The 23,590-nt window shown below is 32.6% G+C and overlaps 1 protein-coding gene across 1 annotated transcript in view; it reads right to left on the bottom strand.

Moving 5' to 3' along the window:
* Nucleotides 1–2,426: 2,426 nt before the first annotated feature.
* LOC124352809 (ferrochelatase, mitochondrial-like) overlaps nucleotides 2,427–23,590 on the bottom strand; it is a 29,337-nt gene continuing 8,173 nt past the window's right edge. Inside the window, 8 exon segments of the mRNA XM_046802496.1 lie at nucleotides 2,427–5,121; nucleotides 6,130–6,245; nucleotides 7,728–7,884; nucleotides 15,617–15,679; nucleotides 15,681–15,783; nucleotides 18,242–18,343; nucleotides 19,785–19,903; nucleotides 21,857–21,959. Of these exon segments, the coding sequence (XP_046658452.1) occupies nucleotides 4,927–5,121; nucleotides 6,130–6,245; nucleotides 7,728–7,884; nucleotides 15,617–15,679; nucleotides 15,681–15,783; nucleotides 18,242–18,343; nucleotides 19,785–19,903; nucleotides 21,857–21,959 (958 nt within the window). The 3' untranslated portion in view covers nucleotides 2,427–4,926.

Genomic DNA, 23,590 nt, shown 5'->3' with positions numbered 1-23,590 from the left:
TTTGCTTTTGTATTTAGTCCTGGGAATAATATATAGTAGGCCTACCTAGTCGAGGTTAACGATTAGCTAAATATAATTTAGATTATTCATTCACTAATAATGAATTATACAAGAATTATTTTGGGGAGTAATACTTATTAGCCAAATAATAAGGTTAAACAACATACTGATGTCAAACAGAAAACCTCTTAACTCCATAAAGTCAACTGGCATAAACCTACATTCTGAATATTAGCATACCTCCTAAGTCCCAGACAAAAGTTTACACCATTTAAGTAAGTAATGTAAAAAATAACTACTATACTACAGTAAATAAATAAAATTTAATACTTACATTTTGTAAATCTCTCCATGTGAGTAGTGAATTAACACAGGAACACATTAACAATTAATGTTAAACACAGCACCACGTTTCCTGGGTCACCAACAAATGGATCAACTGGGAGTTAGCAGGTGTGCCAATTCACAAAATGGAATCATGGACTTAGGAGGTTTTCTGTATTCACTTTTATTATTTAAAGGGGATTTTTCTCACATAGGAGGTTTGCATTACAGAAAAAGATATTTTTTTCTTGAAATGTTGGTATTAAAAGTCAAAATAACAAAAAAATGGACTTAGGAGGTTTGCTAATTAGTACGACGATATATCTATTAAAGGTTATTTAAAAAATGTAATTGTAAGTTACCAGATACATTGCTAAATGTTTAATACTTATAATCAATGGACTTGGTTGATTTATATGGCTTTGATTTATCATAAGTAAGGTTATTCCCTACAAATGGGGAGACTCCCTAGTCCCCCTGTTGAATTATACGATTACGGTTTTATTCTTAATCTCTTAGCAGTGAACGAATGTAACGACTGAAACAATTTTGAGGACCTAGTGTAACCTAATGCATAAAACTCTATAGTTTTAGTTAGTTCCATATGATGTTAAGCTGTTTTTCATGGATAAGTTTTTAAATGAACTAATATAATAATATTATAAGTTTTAACGATGATTAAAAAATAACATATCTGGTTTGAAAAAAATATCAAACTCATTCAGTTGGCAGGTGAAAGCGAATGAATCGTTCTAGGTGAACGTGTCTTTTGAAACACTCTGATCTGGATCACTTGTTCACTTGACTGACCCGTTCGAATTGAACGACACATCTGTAATGGCCACTGCCACTGCACGGCTAACCTCAAAACAAAATGCAAGCTTCCTGGATACATCTATAGCTACATTAATCTGTTCAATTAATAAATTACGCTTATACTGCGACACTTATATACACCTACACACAAAAAATATATAGTTATAGAACAGGTAAAGTATGTAGTTGCAGTGTAAACAAAACTGTGAGAGCGAGACACGATCCACACAGCTGACAAACAGATACAAGAAGGTGCTGGTCCACTCCCCACCCCAACTCCTCGAGGGGGGCCCCTCCTACACAATACTGCTAATAAATTTGCTTCTGCGCAGATTTCTTTAATAGTGGTTGACCTATAGTAAAAAACTAATTGCCAACTTTTAACCCTCGAACTAGTGGAGCCTGGTATCTGATAGATACTGTACCAGCACTCTTTTTTCAGCCATTTGTGAGTTTTAAATTAAACTATAATATACCTCTCCAAATCCTTCAAATATGCAACTTATCATATATCATTGTTTTCAAAATATTACAAATAATAATAAATGATCTTCATTAATAAAATTATTTTGATGTTTGAATGTGCTTGGTATGATTTTTAAATTTTTATAACTTTGCAATATTTTATCATATATGTGTGGAAGAATTATAAAAATTCCAAAATATATAAATAAAGCATAATTTTATACTTACCCAAAATATATATAGTTTTAATTCATTTACTGAAAAAGTGTACTTTTTTAACAATTTTTGAACTTTTGAGCAAAGTACGCTAACAATGTATTTTCAGCCTTTTTTTACTGATTTCAAAAAACTTTGCTATTTGAGGTTTTTATATTGTTTATTTTTTATCATACAATACTCAGAGTTTTGGCTATAAATAGGTACTACTCAATAATACATAAACCAGCTAAGAAACCATTTACCTGGTGCATAAAACCCAGTAAGATGTAATGATACACCAATATCATATCGTATCAATCATTTGGGTGTGTATATAAAGATAAATCTGCACGGTAACAATGTTTAGCTTTTCGCTATATTCTTTACTCATATAATATCACTGATCCCAAATGTTGTCTTTACTGTGTTTATCTATATTTAAATCTCTACTTAAATTAGAATGGATTTAAATCTCTATCTTCACACCACTAAACAATTAAAAATTTAGAAATATTTGATTTCATGCGAAAAGTGAAGTGGGAGCCAACAAATTATACCACTTATTATTAAGTTTTACTCTAAAGAACAATATTTCTTATGGGAGTAAAAATATCACATTGAAACTTAATTAAAAACAATTTATTAAAACCTTTGTCCACAACATAACTCAGAGCTAATCTAACACATAAAATAAATATTTCAAAAGTAACAAAATTATATTATTAGGTGTAAAATTCTTGTATCATTGCTTATCTTTAAATTATAATTTGTTACTGCAAAAAAATCTCAAGTTTAATTTGTATACAAAGTAAAAAAAGATCAATAGGTACCAGAAAGCAGTAGCCACAACGTAAATTTTGCTTTTAGAACAGAAAAAGCAACTGCTGAATCATAAACATTGTAAACAATGTTTTTATTATTTTAAAGTTGACTCTTAAAACTTTTGCTCAACTCCTGTGCTCTCTTATGCTACCAGGATCGTCAGTGTGACATACTGAAAAGCTGCCACAGCCTATTCCTGTCTAATTGATTATTATTTTTTATTGAAGTTGACTTTGTTTTTGTTAATAATTTAATTTTTTTGTTTTATTCATCCCATACCAAATGGCCTTCAGGAATGTTATCTATAAAATCAGTTTATTGATTTTGAGTTTCTGTTAATGCACAATGAAGTAAGGCAAAAATGTCAGATAAATTCTAACCTTATAGAACTAACCGGTATGGTACTGTAATGTTGGGTCAAGCAACAGTAGAAATTTAACTTAAGAAACTTACAAGATAGATATTTTTAATGAGAGCAGATAATGGTTACTACTGATTGCAGAGTTCATTTATTAAGAAAAAAGGAAAGGACCAGCCACTGTACCTTCAGTCAGCAATTCATAACTCAATCTTTAGATAGTTAATTAAATTATTAATATACAAAAAATGGTAATAGATAACAAAATAATCCTTTCATTGCAATGTTTATAGTAACATTTCCATTATAAAATATGTCTGCCATGTGTATAATTATTATTACTATGTAAATAAATTGTAAAATTTATGTATTTAAATATACACATAAAAAGCAAAGGTGAGAATTTAGCAGAAAAAAAAAACGGTATTGTCAATCCATACGTACAAATTATTTCCATTTGCAAGACTCAAATTCATAATACGAATTCATCATAAGACGTTACAGTCTGTTATGGTATAGTACAGCCAAATACAATGTTCATTACATTGAAAAACTTCTTATGGAAAAATTTGTTAAAAGGCAAAACGTATATAATAAAACAAAATAACCTGTTAAAAAAATTCATGGGCTGTATTTGTTAATTAATGTTACAAAAAATATGCAAGCGCTCTAGTGAATTTTCAATAAGTGCATTTCTAACTACTATGTGGCTTAGTGATGCTATAAGGCTCTATGAATGAGTCCTATACGTTGGATTTTAATCCTGCCAACTTTTAAATGTCTTTCTAAGTTTGCACACTCGCCGTGCAGTGTTATTTCCTGTAAAACTGTTTTTACATAGAAAGCATTAATATGCAATCTATTGGCACCAGTCACAACTATTTTAAGCAATTATTTGTCTCACTACTAAGACAGATCTTTTGTCTTTACTAAAACGTTTTGTTTGTTTTATTCAGCTGGCTTAAGTATACATTGCTCAGTGTTAAAATATTAATGTTTTAGTCAATACAGATAACAGTTCATAACGATGTCAAATTATAAAACTTTAGGTGAGCTATGGAAGATACTACAAAGCAAGAGTGCACTGAAATCGAATCTTTTCACCAATTTATTTACTGTCCACTCTTCTATGAATAAAAAATGTTTCATGCTGAAACCTCATATGGTAGTATTCGGTCTGTTTACAAATGTATTTATTCTGCTATTTTCCCATTGCTATCAAGGTTGACCAGTGTAAAAGTATTCACTAACACTCAGCCAAATCTCTTGACATGCACCAGCACCATCATCAAACTCAGTATTTCTCATATAAAAAAGAAGCTTCATGCAAAATTTCACGTATATAGGTCAGTTCAAGTGATAGGCTTCGCTAATGCTCAGCCAATACATTTTATAATTTTCAACTCATCTGCTTTTAACATGTATATTTAGTCCTTTACTCTTCTGAATTCTTTTATGTTTTGTAAATATTTCAACTCTTTAATTTTGACATTGGTTAACTTAATTACTTCTTAATTTTTCATACCATATACTTTATGCTTTACAGTGCCATGAGCCAATGGCTCATGTCTGAGAACAAGTTGCTAGTTGTCATGTTTATGCCACAGGCTTATAATTATAATTATTAAAACTTACTCATACTAGCCATCTTTACATATTAAATGTCAACATAGTACTCAAAAGGTTATAATATTGACAAAACCTTAAAAATATGAATCACAAAATAGCTGATTTTTTATGCTGAGGTAAAACACACATTATTTCACAGAAACGTGTCCATCAAGCTTTTACAACCTCATAGGAGTAACATTTTGTTTTGCATATTGATTTTCCATTTCATGAAAGTATCATAAGTCTTCTTGGTTCTTACAGATTGAACCACTTGAGATGAAAACTCCACCACCCTAACATTGAATCTATTGTATGGCCGGCCCTGCATAATGTCAGGCACACAGTTCAGCAAAGAACTTTTTGGATTCATGGCATCGGGCACTGGAGCAGTGAGGACACCTGATCAGAAACTTTGGGCTGACTCCTCGATCACCCTTCAGATGTGTGGCGACGATGTCTGTCAATGCAGAAATGAAGAGAGGGTGGTCGTTGGGGGCCGCAGCTCTTCTCATGTTCTCTACACACAGCTGAACAAAGAGAGACAAGTTAAACAAATTATAAAATCAAACAAAAGTACAAATTTATTTAATGCATAAATCTGTTGTATGTATTGTAAGAGAGTGTGTATTACAAAGTTTTCAGTTATACTTTTCATAGATTTAACAGATTTCTTTCATAGATTTCTTGTAAATTTAATTAAATTTATCATGCAAGATTGTACTATAATTGCATTTTAGTAATGCAAAGTTTTAATAATTCATTATATTAATTCTTAGTTCAAAACATGTCCATTAATAAAGAAATATTGGAAGTATGGCAAAATATTCAGTAATATAATAATAACAAAAACAATAAATAATACTACTAATATTAGCATAAGTGTAATATTATATTTATATTACAATAATATGATGTGAAACATAGTGTTGCTTTATTATCGATAAATAAAAAACACAAATACACTAGGGACACGATTATCTGGATTGCACTTAGTTATCCAAAGTACATTACATTAAAGGAAATACATTTTTCCATAATCCAGTCGTCATTGGTATTACAATAGAAAGTTATGTAACTCAAAGTTTTGTAAGGACTTTATTACCATACTGTGAAAATCACTCTGTCTTGAACTACAAAATGTCTGTTGTGAATGTTATGGCAGTGAACACTTGCTAGAAGTGACTGCTGCTAGAAGCAAGATATTGTTGGCAGTTGTAACAGTATTTCCATGTACACAATGGAATTTTGTAACATTTTAACCAAATAATGTGTGTTTTTTTGTAAACTTTCCTATAAAAAAAAGTGCTTTCTATCAGGAATTGATTACTTTCTCATATTATAAACAGCGAATCCCGATGCTAGCTGAAGGTGTGTAAGTGTGTACACAGCACTCCTTCTCAATTTAAAGATATCAATACCAACCAAAGCAAGTTTATAATTGGGGTCCGACTTTTCCGAAATTTTGATTAACTGACATAAGCTTGACCCTGTCGACTTTGTACAATTACATCCCTAGTGTCTTGTTTTCACCTTACCTCTTTTCCAAGATCATTGCAGTACTCAATGTCCATTTCATGAAGTGTTTCAATATGTTCGTTTACAAAAGCAATTGGCACAAGTATAAAATTCTTCTTTCCTTGCTTCACGTAACCTGAAGAAACAAGAAAAACATTAAAACTAATAATCTAAAAACAACGCTTATGGAAACTAACCATAGGTGAAATGTAGGAGTTCAAAATAGTTTCCAACACTGCAAGTCTTTTAACCCTTTGCACGCCACTAATAAATCCGTTAACTTTCTTATAACTCCAAGACAAGTAAAAAATTTTTGTTTCTTTAAATTCAAAGCTTATGTTTATTATAGCAAAATTATAACAGGTGAAAGCAGAAAAAGTATAAAAAAGGGAATTTTACTTAAAATTAGCATATTTATTGATAAAAATAAAAAAGAGCTATTTACAAAATTGTTTATTTAAAATAAATTTTAATTTAATTGTAAATTGTAATTAAACTGAAACGAATTCCATTTTGCTATAAAACAAGATTATACACACTAATCACAACACTACCACACTTTGAAGAATAATAAAAAAAACTTAGTAGATGCGCGCTCATGATGACTGAGAAACCAGTAATACTCGCCATCGATATGTTTGGTTATGGCTCTGTAGAAGACAAGAACTGATAAGCAAGTGGTCCGAGATAGACAAAGGGTGCTCCCCTCCCCCTGCTGCAGAGTGAAGGTCGTTTATAAATACTACTTCCTTGGCAACCAAGATAAGCATGGAGCGTGCACCGAGGGCCTTTTGTGAACTAAATAAAACTCACAATCTATAGTATCAAATATAAATGTATTTGGCATTTTGGTCAAAGCCTACCATTCTAATATATCCGTTTACAGTGTGGGAAAGGTTAATATCCTAAAACATACATACACACTTTTACTATGAAGAATTTAAACTATAATTAACACAGAAAATATTTGTAGACAGCAAAATTACTCTCTTCTAAAGAGACATAATTACTTTATGTACAAACAAATCTTTTATCTACGTCTAAAAATAAAGACACACGACAATTTGCTCATGTGTAAACTTTCGCGTAGTCTAATTTTATGGCAAATGTTAGTTACAGTACTTGTAATGTCAGTCTACATTTTATGGCAAATGTTGCACTACTTGTAATGTCTTTTTACTGACAAAGTTTTATAACAGAAAATTTAAAGTAGTATATTCTGAGATACAGTTAAGTCAAGCTAACTTAAACTGTAACATGGATACACAAGAATCAGATACACATCTACAGGCCATATCTACTTTAAGACCATATCTTGTCTTATTATTTTTGTAAGATAAGCAATGGTTTAATTGCTTGGGGTTGGCAATTTTACTTTATATTCATTTATCTATGAATGGCTACTGTGTGGCCATTCGTAGTTTGTTGAATGGTACAGTAATGTCAATAACATTACTTGAAAATAATAACAAGTGAGTGTGAGCAAATTGCCTTCAGGAGACTTCTCGCTTGCAGAACAAAGGTGCGACCTCTTACATGTTAATGGATATTCTTTTATACAGTGTGCGAATAGCAAATTACTTTTTGAAACTGAAAGCAATCTTAGTGCTATACTCACTTTTTATGGCATCATCAGTGTACGGCTCGAGCCATGGCAATGGGCCAACTTTGGACTGCCATACTAAGGAATAGGGGTTACAGTGACCCAACTCCTGCATCACCAACTGTACAGTAGCTCCTACCTCCCCTGGGTATGGGTCCCCTCTGTTGACAGCCTGCAATACAATATTGGTACTTTGACACAAACAAGTGGTGTACTTGAAAATTAAAGCATAAAAGTCATACTATCAGACTGCACTACAACATGAGAAGATAGAGCTTATAATGTGTAGTCTGAGCTTAGTCATGGCCATAGTAAAAGTGAATGTGGTCACAACCATTTAAAAGTTGCTGTAATCTTCAGTACAATAAAAGATCCTGGAAAGTTAGAAATGCACATTGACATTCTCAACTGATAAGGTATGGCAAACTCAATAAACCTGCAGAGTCAATAGAGACTAGAACCAGAAAAGTGGAAGAAAGGATTCTTTAATTAGATTTTTGACTCTTATTACGAATTAAAATTTAAAAACTTTTATGTACATTATGACCATCTTCAGTTCTTGTTCGTACTAGGTGCAACTACCACTTTCGGAGTTAAAACCCCATCTTCATGTTGAAAAATAATATATCTTACTTTTTGTTAAAATACTAAATGTATTCATGGTATTGTAATCATACCATAGATACAACTTAAAAATGCATTTTGTGATTTCGTCATTCTTTACGAGACAATTTACTTATATTTAGGATACAAAATGCTGTTTCTTCAATCGATGAAAATTGATAAAAGGATTTCCATGAAATTCCTTATTTATTATTTGCCATACAGCTTGTACGACATGAATTGAAACATTTTGATGAGATGTTCTGACCCATCCATCTCACATTATTTCTAGGAATTCAGAAATTTACTCCCAGATAAAACAGATTGGTTGGGCTTGATGATCAATCACTAAGTGGAAAAATAGATAATGACTTAAAATAGAACTTCATGTACTCCAAAATGTTTACCAAGCCTGTTATCCTTACTTTTCGAATAAGCTACATAGAATAGCAGCTATAACAACATTTAACTTCTTAAAGCGATTAGGTCTGATGTTCTAAGTAGACATGGGCATACCAAAGTAGGTTAACTGGAATAACTAAAAAAAAAAACACACATGAAGACCAATAACTGATTCAAAATCCTTGTTGATTTGTACTTACTGGTTTCTCTTATCATAAATACTTCAGGACCAGTTTAACTTTTATAACTTATAAGAAGGATATAAATAATGTTCTAACCTATAAGACTATGAATCAACTTCATGCTGATGATTCAATTCTAAATATAATACCAAACAGAATAGAACAAATTGTAATACAGTCTTTTGTGAAACTAGAAAATAATGATAAATACAGTAAAACCTTGATTATCGGGAATAATAGTGACTGAACATGTTTCAGACAACCATGATAACACTATGCATGTTATAATATACTAGGTTATGTTAATATGAAGAACTTCCGAGATATACACGAGGCATGTTTTCAAAGTAAGTACTGTTTTGATATAAAAAATCAACACGTAAATTTTTCAAACAAAACTTTATTTATCTGAAAGAGCATTCTTTCCTCTACTTCTCTACATAATTTCCATTATTATTAAGGCACTTGTCGTATCTTGGGACCAGCTTTTGTATGCCGTCGTCAAAGAAGCTTGCCGCCAGACTGGACAACCACTGTTGCACAGACGTTTTTACTTCTTCATCATTGGAATGACGCTTCCCCGCCAAATGCGTCTTCAAGTGCAGAAACAAATGGTAGTCACTAGGCGCTAGATCGGGACTGTATGGAGGATGGTTTAATTGTTCCCAGCCAAATGAAGTGATGAGCTCTTGCGTTCCGATTTGTTGAATGTGGACGAGCATTATCGTGGAACAAAATGACGCCTGCACTCAGCATGCCACGCCTTCTGTTTTGAATTGCGCAGCGCACTTTTTTTTAAGTTTCACAGTACGCGGCTGCATTAATTGTTTTCACCGCAAGGCAAAAATTTTACCAACAACATACCTTGTCTGTCCCAAAAGACAGTGCACATGATTTTCTAGGCAGAAATTGTTTGCTTGAATTTAACTTTCCTAGGGGATGTTGAATTTCAGCCGTCTGTCTTTCACTTTACAGTCCACTTTTTGAATGACATAATCGGTAATGACTGAAGGTCGCCCACTTTGTTCCTCATTATGAACGTTTGTGCTGCCATCTTTGAAAGCCCTAACCCATGTCCGCAACATTCCTTCATTCATAATGTTTTCACCATAAACTTCACTGATTTGACGATGAATGTCAATTGCTTTTAAGCCTTTAACACAGAGAAAACAAATCACAGCATGCACTTCACAGTCGGCCGGATTCTCGATAGTCAGCGGTTTTTTAAAACCACGTAAACAAATGAAGACTCGATCAAACGGCATCTGTGGCTTCCCAACTGATGTAGCTACACTACGCGCATGCGCTAAATGGCAACTGCAGCGCTGCGGCGGTGTAATTTAAAAATGGTACTTACTTTAAAAACATGCCTCGTATTTAGGTATACTAAAAATTAGTGTTATAATATATACAGATCAAGAAAAATATTTTACGGAATGTTTGCAATCAACTGAATATAAAACTATTTTTTCTTGAAACAAAATCAGTGATAAAGGTAAACAACACTGAACTCACCGCCATTGCAAGACAAGTGTTGGAGAAACATGCTTTGCTCTGAAATATATACACTTAACACGATGTCCTATTAATGTGGAATGGAGACACTGAGGCAATTTATTTAGATTGTAAAACAACCAAAAGAGGCAATAGGAATATACTCAAACTAAAATATGACCAATCAGCTAAAGGACATTTTGTAAATGTAAAATATCTACTGTGTATGAACAGTTTATTTTTCCAATGTAATACACTTCAGATTTTTCCATCCATGCACGTAATACTAAATATAAAGATAAAATTATTTTAAGTCATCACAGATAACAATTTTATAAAACAGCCAAAATACATGGAGAAACCTGCTAGATAATATTAAATCTTAAAGTAATATTTAAAAATAAAAAAAAAAATATATATACTCAAGGACTTTATAATCAATAATCCAATTTATTTTTTGATTAATTTTACACCTCTTCTGATCTCAAATCAGGGTAGGTAAGATTATTACGTTGTAAGAATTGTATGATAGTTAAATTTATTACTTTATATAACTGACATTATTAACAAAATTTATTACTTTATATGACTGACACTATTAACCCTTTTAGTGCCAACGTCCGAATTTTTGGACGTTGGATTATTGTGCGTAGTTTGCCAGCGTCCGTATTTTCGGACGTTTTGTAAAAAAAAAAAAATTACTTTAATTAGTTTAAATAAACATACTTGCAATGTTTTAGAATCGCAATACAACGATCTTTTTGATAATTACATTACCCAGTTTATAAGTCATACTAGGTAGCCATATTTTGATTTTAAAGTTGGCTATTCTGTGCATTTCGTTTCTCAACTTTCAACATTAGACAGCATTGTAGTTGTTGTTTACAGTTGTACTTTAGTTGTTCGTGAGTGTTTTGAGTGAAGTGAAATGTGCTAATGACTTCTTTCTATCAAAATGAAACGTTCTCATTCACCTGTTAGTGATAATACCATCCCTAGATTAGTAGAAAGTGAATATCTTTCTGATGGTTTCGTGAGTGAAATTTCAGAAAATGAAAACGTGTCGAGTTCAAGTTCGGTTGTTGACGTCGATACAGATAATGACCCGACCTACGATCCCGTTGGACCGACAACTTCCTCAGGTAATGAAGGTTTAGGACTGAATCGACTAAACTTGGTAATTGATACAAATTCAGATGAATCTAACAATGATTCATCTGATAGTGAACCATCACGTTGTCATAGGGCTAGGCCTAACTAACAAGGCCGTAGAGTGATACCTCAAAGATCTAGGCCTAACGATAGGGATAGCAGTAGTAGCTCTGCAGAAGACTCTGAGAATGAACCTGACTGGGTGGACAGTGAATGAAACCAATGATATTGAACACAGGCCTAACCATTCCATACACTTTCAGGAACAGCCAGGAGTCAAGCACTGTCCTCCAATGAACTTCTCCTCCATATGCTTATTTCAAAAATTTTCTTTTACCATTCCTTTGATTGAAATAATGGTTCGGTTTACATTACAAGTACGCCAGGAACTTTACTGATAAAATCGCAATAGAATGAAAGAACACAGTAGGCTAAAATCTTGGAGACCTGTGACTGTAAACGAAATGCAAGCTTCCCTTCTGGTGTTGATAAATATGGCTATCAAAAGACAAAAACACTATTTGCTTCTTTTGGTCTACTCTTAAAAGTCAATTGATTCCTTGGTTCCCTAGAATGATGACGAGGAACCGTTTTCAGGCAATACTGAAAATTTTTTCACTTGGTGGATACTACAAAATTTACCTAAGTCAGGCCAACCAAACTACGATCCTTGTGCTAGGTTCGAACCACTGATTGATCACATGAACCGGATTTCCCAAATTGCATTTTACACCCAGATAAAAATTTATCTATTGACGAAAGCATGATTGCAACCAAAACACATTTCACAGCTTCTTCTCCAGTACATGCCTAAAAAAACATTACCGGTGGGGGTGTGAAGTTATGGATGTTGGTTGATGCTTACCACTCATTATTGTGTAAGTTTTTTTGTATACAAAGGAGCCAAAGGCAATGAGAAGACATTGATGAAAGAAAAAGATTTAGGCTTTACAGTAGTGGATAAACTAATGAGTATGTCTAATTTGTACAATAAGGGGATACCACGTGTTTGTGGACAATTTTTTCACCTCCCTGACATTGGCAACACATCTACATTCTAAGGAATCCTTTATAACTGGCACTCTAAGGCACGTAAAGGTATCCCTGCTCAAATGATACAAAAATGTAAAGTTGGAGAAACAAAATACATGAGGAAAAGTGAAATGATTATTCTTGGCTACAGACAAAAGCAGGCCACAAAAAAAGAAGGTTCTGCTGTTGTCTACAAATGATGTCGCTGCTTCAGAGCGTAAAGTAAAACGCAGAGAAAATTTTACTGTCATATCTAACAAACCAAAAATGATATGTAATTACAATGCTTAATATGGGTGGGGTTGACGGATCAGACCAAATGCTATAACCAATACCTGGACGATAGGAGAAGTTTTAAATTTTGGAAAAAAAAATTACCTTCAATCTCTTATCCAGAATGCTTTTGAAGGCCTATATATTATACAAGCAAAACACTACAAAGCCTATATTACATCTAGAATTTTTCTGGTATCGATTGTTGACGAGCTAGGTGATCAGTGGCTTCATTTGCAGGAAAGTGCCACCAGACCCTATGGCAAGCATCCGTGGGTGGTGGTGGTAATGCTCACGTCAGAAACTTTTTTGAAAAAATTGGAGAAAAAAAGAAAAAAAAACTGTTTGTGTTATGTAGCGTAGCAAGCACTAAATCAGGAGGAAAACAAAAAAAAATCATCCTATATGTGTGTTAAATGTAAGAGAGGAATGCACACCAAGTGTTACCCTCTACACTTCTGCAGAACGTTCTCTTCAAATTTTCTATTTTGTACATTTTTATGTAAATAGTTACTTGTTATTTTAAGTGATCCCTAGAGAACAATTTTTATTTATTTCAAGAGAGTTACTAGCCTATTGATCTGTGAATATTTTAACTCTTGTGTTAAGACCTTCAAGAAAACAAGAAGACATTTAACAGATTAGGCAAAACGGAGTGTTTTTCCAGGTTAGCACACTTTTGGATATTCATTTTGTACTTTCACAAATTTTTTAATTTATCAGTTTGAAAGTTTTGTAAAATTTCAATAGAATAAAATTAGGACTTCAGTGATGTAATCAATGTTTTTCCAATGTTCTTTTTACTGTTGTGTATCACAAGTTAAAGTAAAAAATAAAAAATTTTAAATACTAATAATTTAATTTTTTTTTAAGTAATAAAACACAATTTTTTGTCAAATAAAGTGCAGGACACAAAATACAACAATGTAAGTTTAAAAACAAAAAAAAAACAAACCCATGAATTTATCTTAAAAAATAGTGTAGTTTGCAATTTGTTTAAAGAATTACTTGTACATTTTGGCTAAACGTGGCTGGCAATCTTGGTACAAACATGCATGTGTACGCCTGGCATTCCTGGTACAAATTTCAAAAAATTTTTGTTTGACACTAAAAGGGTTAATGACATGAAAACAACTTTATTTGAGCACATATTACATAGTAAATAACATACATGGAAAACAATAAGTATTACATTAATTACTAATATTACCCTTATATTTTCAATAATGAATGTTCAATATGTACGAGGGGTATCCAAAAAGTAAGTTTCCATTAATTATGAAAAAGTTAAAAAGACTCAAAAAATAACTGAAACACATTTATTCAACTTTTTACATCATACCTTATTTTTTTCTACATAGTTACCATCCCTTTTTTAAGCACTCTTGGTATCTAGGAAGTAGTTTTTTTTATTCCAGCTCATCACAAAATTCACCCGCCAATTTTTAAGCCAAGTATCCACCTCATTTTGAAGGTCATCGCTGTTGGCAAATCGCTGACCGCCAAGGTGTCTTTTCAGCTCCGGAAACAGATGAAAATCGCTAGGTGCAAGATCTGGTGAGTATGGAGGATTGACCAAAAACATCCCACTTAAATTTCCTCAAAAGTTCCATTGTTGCACGAGCAGCGTGTGGTCGGGCGTTATCTTGAATAAGCAGAACCGTGCGCGACAAAAGTCCGCGCCGTTTATTCTGTATTGCCCACCGAAGTCTGGTGAGAACTTCACAATACCTTTCTGCATTTATGGTTTCGCCACGAGGAAGATAGTCAATCAATAACACTCCACGGCAGTCCCAAAAAAACTGTAGCCATACCTTTCCTGCCGACTCAAAAACTTTGGCTTTTTGAGGAGCTGCCTCTCCTTTTTTTTTTGCCACACCATACTCTGGCGTTTGGTCTCTGGAGTTGAGTGGTGAAATCCATGTTTCATCACCAGTGACTATTTCTACTGAAAAGGTTTTCATCTTCATCGTCAAACAATCGCAAGAAAGACTGGGCAGCAGCCATTCGTTGTTGTTTATGGGCATTGCTCAATAAGCGAGGCACCCATCTTGCACACACTTTTGCAAGCTGAAGATCTTCTGTCATGATATTGTGCACAGATGACCGGCTAACTTCAACACTTGACGGCAGTTTTATCCATAATTTCATCGAGAGTCACTCGCTTATCATTGTCAATAACTGCTCGTACAGCATTAATGGACGTCAGGTTGCCGAGAATTGGCCGGTCGGCCACTAAGCTCATCGTCATGAACATTTTCTCTTCCTTCCAAAAAACATTGCACGCCAACGACGGACCATCTGAACGGACATAACATGTTCACCATACACTTGACACAACTGACGATGAATTTCAACGGCACAGTTTCGTTTTTGGCGGTCAAGAAACGAATAACACTACGGACTTCGCAACTGGCGGCAGAACGCAGTGGAGTCTCCATGATGTTTGGGCAGCAACTGACTGAGAAGTGTGACAATGGGCCAGTGACCGGCGCACACCTGTTGCCAACCGAACCGCGCTACATATCCCCGCCACAGCTGCACGCTGTGTTACGTACGCGTCTTTTTACAGAACAGGGAAACTTACTTTTTGGATACCCCTCGTAAGTACAAAACTTTTTTTCTATATTTGACTTATAGCCAACTCATAAATGTTCACAAAACAAACTTCCTCTCTTCTAACAACTTTGTCCTCCCTCTACTAACTTTAATTACTTAACTGTAGCATTTCAGCCAAAGCACTAAAAAATAGCTATTTCAACTTACCTTCAGTGGTAGAGAATGAGCTGAGAACAAAATGACAACATCCTTCTGTTTTTTCAGCAGGAAACTGTTTTAGCTCGGTCAGAATACGATCAGCAAACGTTTTTGCTAATAGAGGATGTACAGGCCATCTGTCAATTACACTCCATTTAACGTTCTTTGGTCGAGATCTAATGAAATGAAAACAAACAATAAACAAACTCAATCTTTTATTAGTGTTTCAATGACAACCGCATACCCCAAGCTTTGTTTGAAAACAATACAGAGATGAAATTATTAAAATCATGTTCATTTTTTCTAAGCTTTTAACTATTAATTCTGTTTTACATACACAAAGTTCACAATACTCGTTTCAAGCATAGTTCTAAATCAATGATCAAAATAAAAAGTAAAATGCATATCTAACATTTCGGGACTACTGTATAAAATATATTTAACTAATGGTTAACATGCAGGTTTACTTTTCAAATGATGGTACATTCAATCATTAATATTTAAAACCTCTTCATTTACAACAGTGTAGTTGTTACCTTTTCTTTTAATTTTTTTGAGATTTTTGTTTGTAATAGGTTATTTTTAAATGAAAATTGGGAGTCTGAAGGCCATATTTTTTTTATTTCATTAAAAAAAATAAAAATATGTTTTCTAAATTGGGAATTCTGACAACAATTTAGGAGACACTTATAATAGTTAAAACAATTATGCAAGGTTTCCTTTATTAGGTCAAAACCATAACCAGGCAATTGAGTCAACCAGCTATACCTGAGCATAATTAATATTTTTATAAATAAAAAACTTTTATGCTACAGTACATTTTATTTAAAAACTTCCTTTTGACATAAGTTAATGAAAATTAGTAATATTAAGACTTGCAAATTTAACTTGAAGTACTACTTAATTAGAAAGTCACTTTATTCATTTGATGAACTTTTTACATGATAATCAGCAATATATATTGTTCATGTGTTGTTTTATAGTTATATAATTTACATTGTTAGTATGTTTGAATTTAAATGAACTTACAATCGTTTATAAAATAAAAGAATACATTAACAGCTTTTACTTATTTCCAACAATTCTTCAATGAGAGCACACTTCATTCATGGCACACATCCAGTTAACACGTTCGCTGCGGCAAGAGCGGCCAATGATGTACCCGATATGCGGCAAAATTCAAACTTGCAATTTTCGTTGAATTGGCGTTATTTTGGTTTGATGCGCTATAAAATAATGATATTCGATTATATTACGTTCTTATGCGTTCGTAATCATCGGGACTGTCCGGACAGTGGCCCGCATTTTTGGCATGGCATCATTTATGTTAACATATGACGGGCTATATAAAATTTAACTATAACTAACCAAATGTGTTGTGTGATGTCCAAAAGTAGCAAGAATACTTCAATCGACTTTGATATGCATCAGGTCCCGTTGCTAGACAACGCTACTGTCCGGACAGTAGTCCCGCACATAGCGTAAAACACCCACAGAGCCCGCGGTGCAGATCGCCGCCGCGTGCTGTCCGCACAGTAAAACAAATAAAAGTATCGTTTGAATGAATTTACTAAGGAGACAATAGCCTACATACTGTATACAAAAAAGCAAAATATGTGTATACTATGTACAAGAAAAATATTGACACCACACATATAGATAAAATCGCAATACCGGTAAAAGATTACCTTACTTTTAATTTAGTAGTAATAACCTATCCAATTTGCAAACAAGCCTAGCTGCTGATACGTCTACTCACGAAAACAATAACACAAGGGAAAAGAAATTAGGAACACGTGTTTTATTGCTTTCCTACTGGTTCATAATAGCAATAAACATGTGAAATTTCAGCTGTTTCGCTGGCACTGTCGGGACAGTAGGTCCGCATTTCCAGGACGAACTGACGTATCAGAAAGTAAGTATACTTCATCTAGAACAAGCTTGAAAAGTTTCCGACAATTCCTGCAAGATCGCAGCACGTGACAAGCGAAACGAATAAGCAATGCATTGTGCGTATCAGCACTGTCCGGACAGTGCCTCGCAGTTTTGGCGAGGGTCACGGGACTGTCCGGACAGTGGCCCGCAGCGAACGTGTTAATGGAACAGGTTTTCCTAGACCTTAATCAGTGTTATGCAGTAATTATTGCAGCAACCGCTTCATTATATTTTTAAAATTGGTTATATTTATAAGCTGTATGTATAGCTTGTAATAAATGTGAACAACAAGAACGTAGTTGTAAGCATCCACTTAACCCTTCTGAGAATAAGACAAAAATATCTGCAAACCCTTCCTTAGCGAGTGGTGAACAGAAATATCCATTACTCGATGTTAAACTAAGAAGAATTGGATAATTACATCTGCTAAAACTCATAAATTTCATTTCATTGTTGTAAAGTAATTTCTGTAATTTATATGCAGTTTTAATAACATAATTGTAGGGTGGTTAAATAAAGTTCAACAAAAAAATGTTATTTATTAGTTGCAAATCTTTCTGATAAGAACATCAGAAAGAGAATCATTCCATACAATTTGGTTGACCAAATATGATACTACTCCTAGTCAGATCTCTTTATATCACTGAAAAACATTTGTCATCAAGTTTGATTTTGGAATTTAATAAAACTGTTACTTACTTATTCTTGAAGTATGTAAAGATAGCATTCAGGCTTGAACCTGTAGTGGCACAACTGTACTGAGGGTATTGAGAGAATACTACAACTCGTTCTGCTCCTTCTCTGAAAAATAAGCATGGAGTGAAGTAAATGTAACAGACATATCTGGCTATTGTATTCATCGCAATAACCATGATTAAATATATTTTTAACTTTGACCATATAATTGTAAGCCTATAGTTACAAGGTTCATAATTCTATCCATTCTTGATTAGGATTTTATTAATTTACTAACAAAATGTATTTTAATAAATGTTAAAAATTATATTGAACTTAAACTAAACATTTATGGTAAAGCGACCACAAGTTACCTAAAACCTCAGGAGGATTTGCTTCTGGCTGATTTATATTAATGATGGGACAAGTCGAATAATTTTATGATTCGAGTAATTCACATACGAGTACCTAATTGATGACTCGTACTTTGATGACTCAAGTAACTTGCATTTGAATATTTAGCCAACTTGAGTCATCTGACTAGTTTCTGTTCAAGTGACACCACCAAGTCATGTGCATTCCTGATTCTACCAGACTCGGATTTATTACTTAAGTTATATGCAAATTTGAAGTGTATGACTCCCTTCTGACTCACTCTCAACCTGATAGTATTTGAGTTGACACTTAGTCAACTTGGTTTTCTATAACAAGGTTGTGAGAAAATAATAATGCCTTGCTACAGAAATTAATATGTATTTCCTATGAAATATATTTCTAAATAAGACTAATTGTCTTTAATTTATTATTTGGATTTACATTGGTTGAACAATACTGAAAAAGTAATAATGTAATATAAGAAATGTAAAATATGAAAGTAAAAGAAAAATTCTAAGAGCTTAGATGCGTATTAATAATTTAAATTAATAATACAAAGTAACAAATCCTATAACCAGTAATAGTAATCCTAATAGCACAAAAATAGTATAAATTCCCTAAAGTTCAGAACAAGTCGGGCAATTTCAATACAAGCTGGGCGAATTTGTGCCGATTCAGGTGAATTCATACCGAGTCATATATGAATTCGTCTAACGAGTTGGGCAAGTTCATTTTGAGTCGTCAGACCTCAGGCTGACCTAGCAACAAATCTTTATTACAACTCGAGTAGGAACAAATAATGACCTTAGTCAACTCACAGAAGTATTTAACTTGTCCCATTACTAGTTTATACTTGCCAGTAAACCCAAACTGGGTACAGGAAGTATCAATGTGTCACATGTTCTAAACTAGCTATTTCAGTACGTAATTAATTTTTCATGTGTAATAATTTATCATAACAATATTCTCAGAAAAATAATATAATAGCCTGTCTTTACATATATTTCAAGGTCATTTTTATAGTCTTAATTCGCCTCTCAGTAAAGCCATTACCACGACATATCATTACATTTTCTGACATTCTATCATCCTATGTTCGGATCCTACATACAACTGTGAAATGATTTAATGTCTCCTACTTGGAAACTTTAAAAACTCTCCAATACTTCTCTAACTTGTTTCAAGCACTTACTTCTGTATCTGGTCCAGTGTCTGGTCTGTGAGAGGATCCACGTATCTGAAGGCCACATAATGTTTATGAGGTGCAGTCTGAGGTGAAACCTGGTCCAGTTTCTGACACATCAACTCTCCCTGGAATGGAATAGGACTTTAAGACATAAGTTTAAACTAGGACTTTAAGACAGTTTTATAAAGAACAACAAATTGAGTTGAAAATTACCGAATTAAATTATTTACTACACGCCTTCTGGAACTGAACAGAGATTTTGAAAACTTTTTTTAAACATAAGCTACACTATCACCTAGAACTACAGAACATACTTGATTTGTTAATCCACTGACACCTCAACGTGAAAAGGTTCCATAATGATCTGTTAACAATTCCACGCTAAGGAACTATGTGTAATAGCTACTTTTAGAAATATTTTTGTGACATAATTATACGTATGTGTAATTAGTGTATTTATTACTTAATTTAAAAAATTAATTTTAGCATCATTATATACAAAAATGCATAAAAATAATTCTTAATGTAGTTATATAGTTATATTTTGATATTTTTTTATCTCTTTATCTCATGTACATACAAATTTCATTGATTTATTACTCTCTTAACAATTAATTGGTGACCGATATATTAGTGATGGTCAAACATCGCTGCGAAATATCCAATTTGTAAATAAACAACAAAGTTTCTTAATGAATGTAATGGTATCATTGTATAATGGACAAAACAATCTATCAATTAGTGTCCATTTCGATGATTATATGTTTTTTTGAACAAGTTGGAGAAAGAGAAAAATTCTGTATCATCGTTATTGTTTTGTTATCACATTAGTAGTTTGATTGCTTACTTTCTTGTTTTGAATAAAGTACATTACAGTACAACCCTGATAAGTCGGCCCCCGTTAACCCGGAAGTCCGGCTAACCCGGACCGATTTTCAATTAAAAAATTGAAAATCAAACAAACATTTCAATAATAAAAACGTAATATTTTTGAGTGGTATAGTATCCGTGAATCGATGTTGCATCAGTATTTGATGGGACTGTACGACAGTGAGTGTGTGACTCATGGCACACTGCGGCCGAGTGGCGTCATTGTCCCGGATTCTCGGAAACAATAACAGGCAGACAACATTGGTACAACCAAAGCTGACAGTTTTTTACCAGGAAAGGAACAGTTATAAATGTACTGTAAGGATTAATAACAATTAAATGTGCAAATGTTTGATGTTTTTACAATTATAATGGAGTTTATCTGTAAGTATACCGTATTTTATTAATTTTTACCTAATTCTCCGGCTAACTCGGATTTTCGTTAACCCGGATCGGCCGCGGTCCCGATTAATCCGACTTATCGAGGTTCCACTGTATTTGTGATTATTATGTAATGAGGTGAAAATTAGACACTTTACAGACAGAATTGCCTCTAACATTTTAAATTCTAATATTACATATTACCAGGATAATACTAACTTTAAGTGAAAGGTCCATAAAAGCATGAATCAGAATCCTTTATTGTTATCAAACACAGACAGTGCTATAAACAAAAACTATTCTACTACACCCGTGGGATCAGACCTTAAGAACCGGCTGTATTGAAATGACATATTCGAATTTTTTTCCTATAAGAACAAAGTTAAACCTTAGTCATTCACTTCTACATCCTTATTTTTTATTGCAGCATTATGGAAGATGTCACACTTAAAAAGATATAAGATATAATTAATAGACATCCAAATAGGACTTCCCATGTTTAACACGAGAACTGATGTTTTTGTATTAGCTGACTCAAACAAAATGCCGTAGAAAATAATTTCCTCCTGAAAAAAAATCCATGCATAATAACTCACTAAAAGATAAAAAGTTTTTTTTTTTTTTTGTACAGTATATACTTTTATAATGCTGAAAAAATCAGGTACAACTTTTGTTTGAGATTTTTTTTAATAACCTATAAAATTATAGAAAACCAAAAAGGATTTGGATGATATTAATAACATCTATAAAGTGAGACATCTCCTATAAATTTATGACTGATTACTCGTAATGGCTAGTTTTCCTTAGAATCTATTTAATGTTGTCACCTGTAAATTTGTCCATTTAAAAATTGGAGACCCTCCACCAATCTCGGCATACTTCTTTTGCACTTCAGGTGTCCTTCGTTTTGCTATGTATGGCCCAAGAGTTCTAAAATACAAGGAAATATTATTTACTTAAAAATCTGTTTTGGAATATGAACAAACAAAAAGAAACACTCCTAACATATGGCACAAACTGTTTCCACATTACATACAAGGCATTGTATTTATATTGTATTTTAATATAATGAAACGTCTTATAAATTCCTCTTTTTTCTGGATACTTCTCCAACTTACTCATAATTTCAAAAATAATTCAAATCCTTCAAAAGAATTACAAAACCAAAAGATAAAATTATAGACCTATATCATTATTATCTACTTTTTCCAAAATATTTGTAAAACTAGTCTACAATCAAATGTTGGCTTTCTTAGAAAAACAGAATCTAATTGATTACATTACATAGTTTTTGTGCAGAAAATCTATTATAAGCCCCACAGTTTAATTTATAGAATCCATCATTAATTCCATTGGCAAAGGAAAAGCAACAGTAAGAATTTCTATAGATCTAACCATGACTTTTGACAGTGGTAATCATTTAGTATTTATTATTGAAAAATTAAAATTATTAGGTTATATAAAACACAGTTTAGAACGTTTTAATTCATATTATTTAGTTAAAACTATACAAAATGTGAAAGCAGATAACCCAAAAATAGCATTTGATAGCAAACAATTCAAATAAAATCAACAATAACTTTTTTGGCCTAACTACAGATTGACATTTGACGTGGAATTAACATGTAATTTTTATCAAAGATTAAACTGGAATATTTGTTAACCAAACTGCATTAAAAACAATTAACTATGTATACATACATTCCTAAATAGAATACACAATTTTTTTCAAATGAGTCAATAAGCAAACAAAATTTAGATAAAATATTGAGCAATAAAAGAGAGCAATTAAAACTGTTAAAAGAATATAAACCAGTCCAATCTACAAAAGAACACTTTAGTTTAGTACTCTTGAAATTTTAACAGGTTACAGACACTATGTGTGTATATAAATATATATATATAAAGTCCCGGCGGAGCAAGTACTTTTTGCGATTCAATGTTTAATATATATATATATATATATATATATATTCATTTACAAAAAACAATTCTCTAAACCATGGTAATCTTACAGTTCACCCATACAATACAAGAAAGAAATAATATAACACCTACACATAATAACATTAAGCTACATACTCATTAAGTTTAATACAAATATGCATCATACAAAGGGACATGGACATGTTTTTTCTTTAATTCTTTTGTAAACAATTCCCATTTACAGTGTTTATAAAAGATTGTTTGTAAAAGATTAGGTTCTATGGACAAGTGGAATTCTTTGGCAGAAATACATCAAAATTGTATACAATTCGTGTATACCTGTTGGTCTTACTTAGTCAGGGGGTTTTACTTTCTATCCTAAAAGGGTTCAATTTTAAATTTCCCATAACTTTTAAGCAATTTTATTTAAATAGAGAGATTCAGTTTGTTGCATTTTATTAACCATCTCATTCACTATCATTATAAAAAGGTTCACTAAAATCTTAATACCACATCTTAATAGGCAATTTTAATGAAGCAAAACACTGTAACATTATAAATTAGGATTACACAATCTCATAATACAATATAATTTTACTACTGTATTTACAAGAATTCTATAAAAGGCATAAGGG

The sequence above is a fragment of the Homalodisca vitripennis genome, chromosome 1, assembly GCF_021130785.1.
Source record: "Homalodisca vitripennis isolate AUS2020 chromosome 1, UT_GWSS_2.1, whole genome shotgun sequence".
NCBI classification, from domain to species: Eukaryota; Metazoa; Arthropoda; class Insecta; order Hemiptera; family Cicadellidae; genus Homalodisca; species Homalodisca vitripennis.
Note: the sequence above shows the minus strand (reverse complement) of the source record. Positions and strands in the feature narration are given on the sequence as shown.